Genomic DNA, 2,230 nt, shown 5'->3' with positions numbered 1-2,230 from the left:
GAAAAGGGAAGAAGAAGGAGAAGAGGTGGAGCGCAGCGGCTGCTGCCCGGGGGAAGAACACGTTCTGAGCAGAGTTTACACCCCGCGATCACAAACACCAGATTGTAGAATAATTCCCCGCCAGGAATCCAGGAAATGTCGGGTGGAGGGGAAAATCAGGAGCTGGGCCCTTCGCAATTCCGCTGGGGGCTGGCGGCCAATGTGCGGTGGGAGCTGCTGCTCTGCCCATCCTCACACCCCAAAAAAGAGCGGCCTGGGAGGGGGGAAAAACCCTGAGAGCCCCCAAAAATCCCCCGAAATGACTAAAAGCATCTCACACCTTCCAGGTGGAGGAGGGAGAGGACAAACACTGCGATTTGTGCGGGCAGCCGATGTCTCCCCCTATTCCTCCCTCTCCTCTCTCTGCCCGGCTCTTCCCGCACCCATTTCCCCCCCAAATCATCCCAAATTTCTGGGGGCTGCATGGAAACGCAGAGCCTGGGAGGGCAGGAAACTTCGCGAACTTTGTTCTTGGGCCCCGAGAGGGAGGGAAATTAAATTTGGGGAGTTTGGGGTGTTTGGGAGGGGGGGGGCTGCAAAGGTGGGGGAAGCATCGAGCAGCAGGAAAAATTTTAAAAAAAATCCCTCAAAATGAAAAGAAATATTGGCCCAGGTTGTGATTTTGGGTGGCGCAGCAGAGGAGCAATTTTGGGCTGTGCAAAAAACCAAAACAAAACCAAATTGAATCCTCCCAAAACGCCCCGAGCTGACCCAAATCTGCGTTTATTCGGCAGGGACGGACAGAAAACGCGGCAGACAGACGTACACCCGCTACCAGACGCTGGAGCTGGAGAAGGAGTTCCACTACAACCGCTACCTGACGAGGAGGAGGCGCATCGAGATCGCCCACGCGCTGTGCCTGACCGAGCGCCAGATCAAGATCTGGTTCCAGAACCGCCGCATGAAGTGGAAAAAGGAGAATAAAAGCGCCGGGCCCGGCTCCGGAGGGCAGGAAAAGGCAGAGGCCGAGGAGGACGAGGAGGAGTGAGGTGGATGCAGGAAGCGAGAGGAAGGAAAAAGGGGGCGAAACGCAAAAAACACGCGTTAAAAACCACACAAAAAAAAAGACTTTATATAAAAATAAATGATAAACGCATCGATAATGAAACCCCTAGGAGTGATACCTTGCGTTCGATGACACTGAGGAAAAAAAAATACTACCTATATTAGAGTCTCTGTTTTGGTTTTTTTGGTTATTTTTTTCTTTTTGTACAATAGAATATCTACCTATTCAATGTGGCTTTAGAGTCGGGATAGACACATTTGTTTTTTCCTACGTGAGCCTCTCCCTCTAGCAGCAGTAATTTGTAAATCGCTGTAATTTGTACTTGGCTGTGTACTGGGGTTTTTTGGGGCGGGGGTTTATGAAGTAACGTGGTCGTGTTTAGCACCTTTAATTTAGAAAATGTGACCCGAAAGCCCGAATGCAAATTACATTTAGCGCGTAGAGTCCTGTACATAATAGGAATTATTATTCCTCCTTCCTCCCTGGAACCTCCGCGGTTCTTTTCTCCTTGCGATGCTCTTTTGTCTGTGGATATTTTTACTTTCGTCGTTCGAGCCTCTATAGGGAGGGGAAAAAAAAGAATTAAAAAAAAAAAGAGAAAAAAAGCAGAGGAATTAATATTGTGCTACGTCAAATGTTGTATATCGAAGTAGCAAATTATTTAATGGCGGCGCGTTGCTTTTTTGTTATTAATAATAATAATTATTATTATTATTTTCCTTCGTCTGTGATTATTATTCTTCGAAATAAAAAAGAGATCTCCAACAATCCACAGCGCCTTGGGTGCCTCCCTCTTTGCCTCGTTAAAAACAACAACAAAAAAAAACCCCACATTTTTTTGGAATGGCTTTGAAATAAAGGCGATGAAATTTCCTTTTACCCCGCTTTGCCACCCGAATTTCTCTCCTTTTCTCCGGCACAGCCAACCCATGGGAAATCTCGGTGTTTTTCCGCAGATTTGGGGAATATCCTGAGCGAGAATTGATTTTCGGGGCTCTGGAAGTGCGGGCTGGGCTCTCTCCCCTCTCTCCCTCTGTGCTTGCGCTGGGGTTATTCCTGAGGAAGGCAAAAACGGGGGAAAAAAAGGAATTTAAAGGAAAAAAAAAGGAATTTAAAGGGAAAAAAAAAAGGAATTTAAAGGACAAAAAAAAAGGAATTTAAAGGAAAAAAAAAAGGAATTTAAAG

General features: G+C 46.7%; 1 protein-coding gene across 1 annotated transcript in view; it reads left to right on the top strand.

The window, feature by feature from the left end:
• The window catches only part of HOXB9 (homeobox B9), a 25,470-nt gene extending 23,665 nt beyond the window's left edge, over positions 1–1,805 (top strand). The window contains exon 3 of the mRNA XM_031064994.1: positions 868–1,805. Within this exon, the coding sequence (XP_030920854.1) occupies positions 868–1,027 (160 nt within the window). The 3' untranslated portion in view covers positions 1,028–1,805. The remainder of the gene's footprint in view (positions 1–867) is intronic.
• The last annotated feature ends 425 nt before the right edge of the window (positions 1,806–2,230 follow it).

The sequence above is a fragment of the Geospiza fortis genome, unplaced genomic scaffold, assembly GCF_000277835.1.
Source record: "Geospiza fortis unplaced genomic scaffold, GeoFor_1.0 scaffold1181, whole genome shotgun sequence".
In the NCBI taxonomy this organism is placed as follows: Eukaryota; Metazoa; Chordata; class Aves; order Passeriformes; family Thraupidae; genus Geospiza; species Geospiza fortis.
Note: the sequence above shows the minus strand (reverse complement) of the source record. Positions and strands in the feature narration are given on the sequence as shown.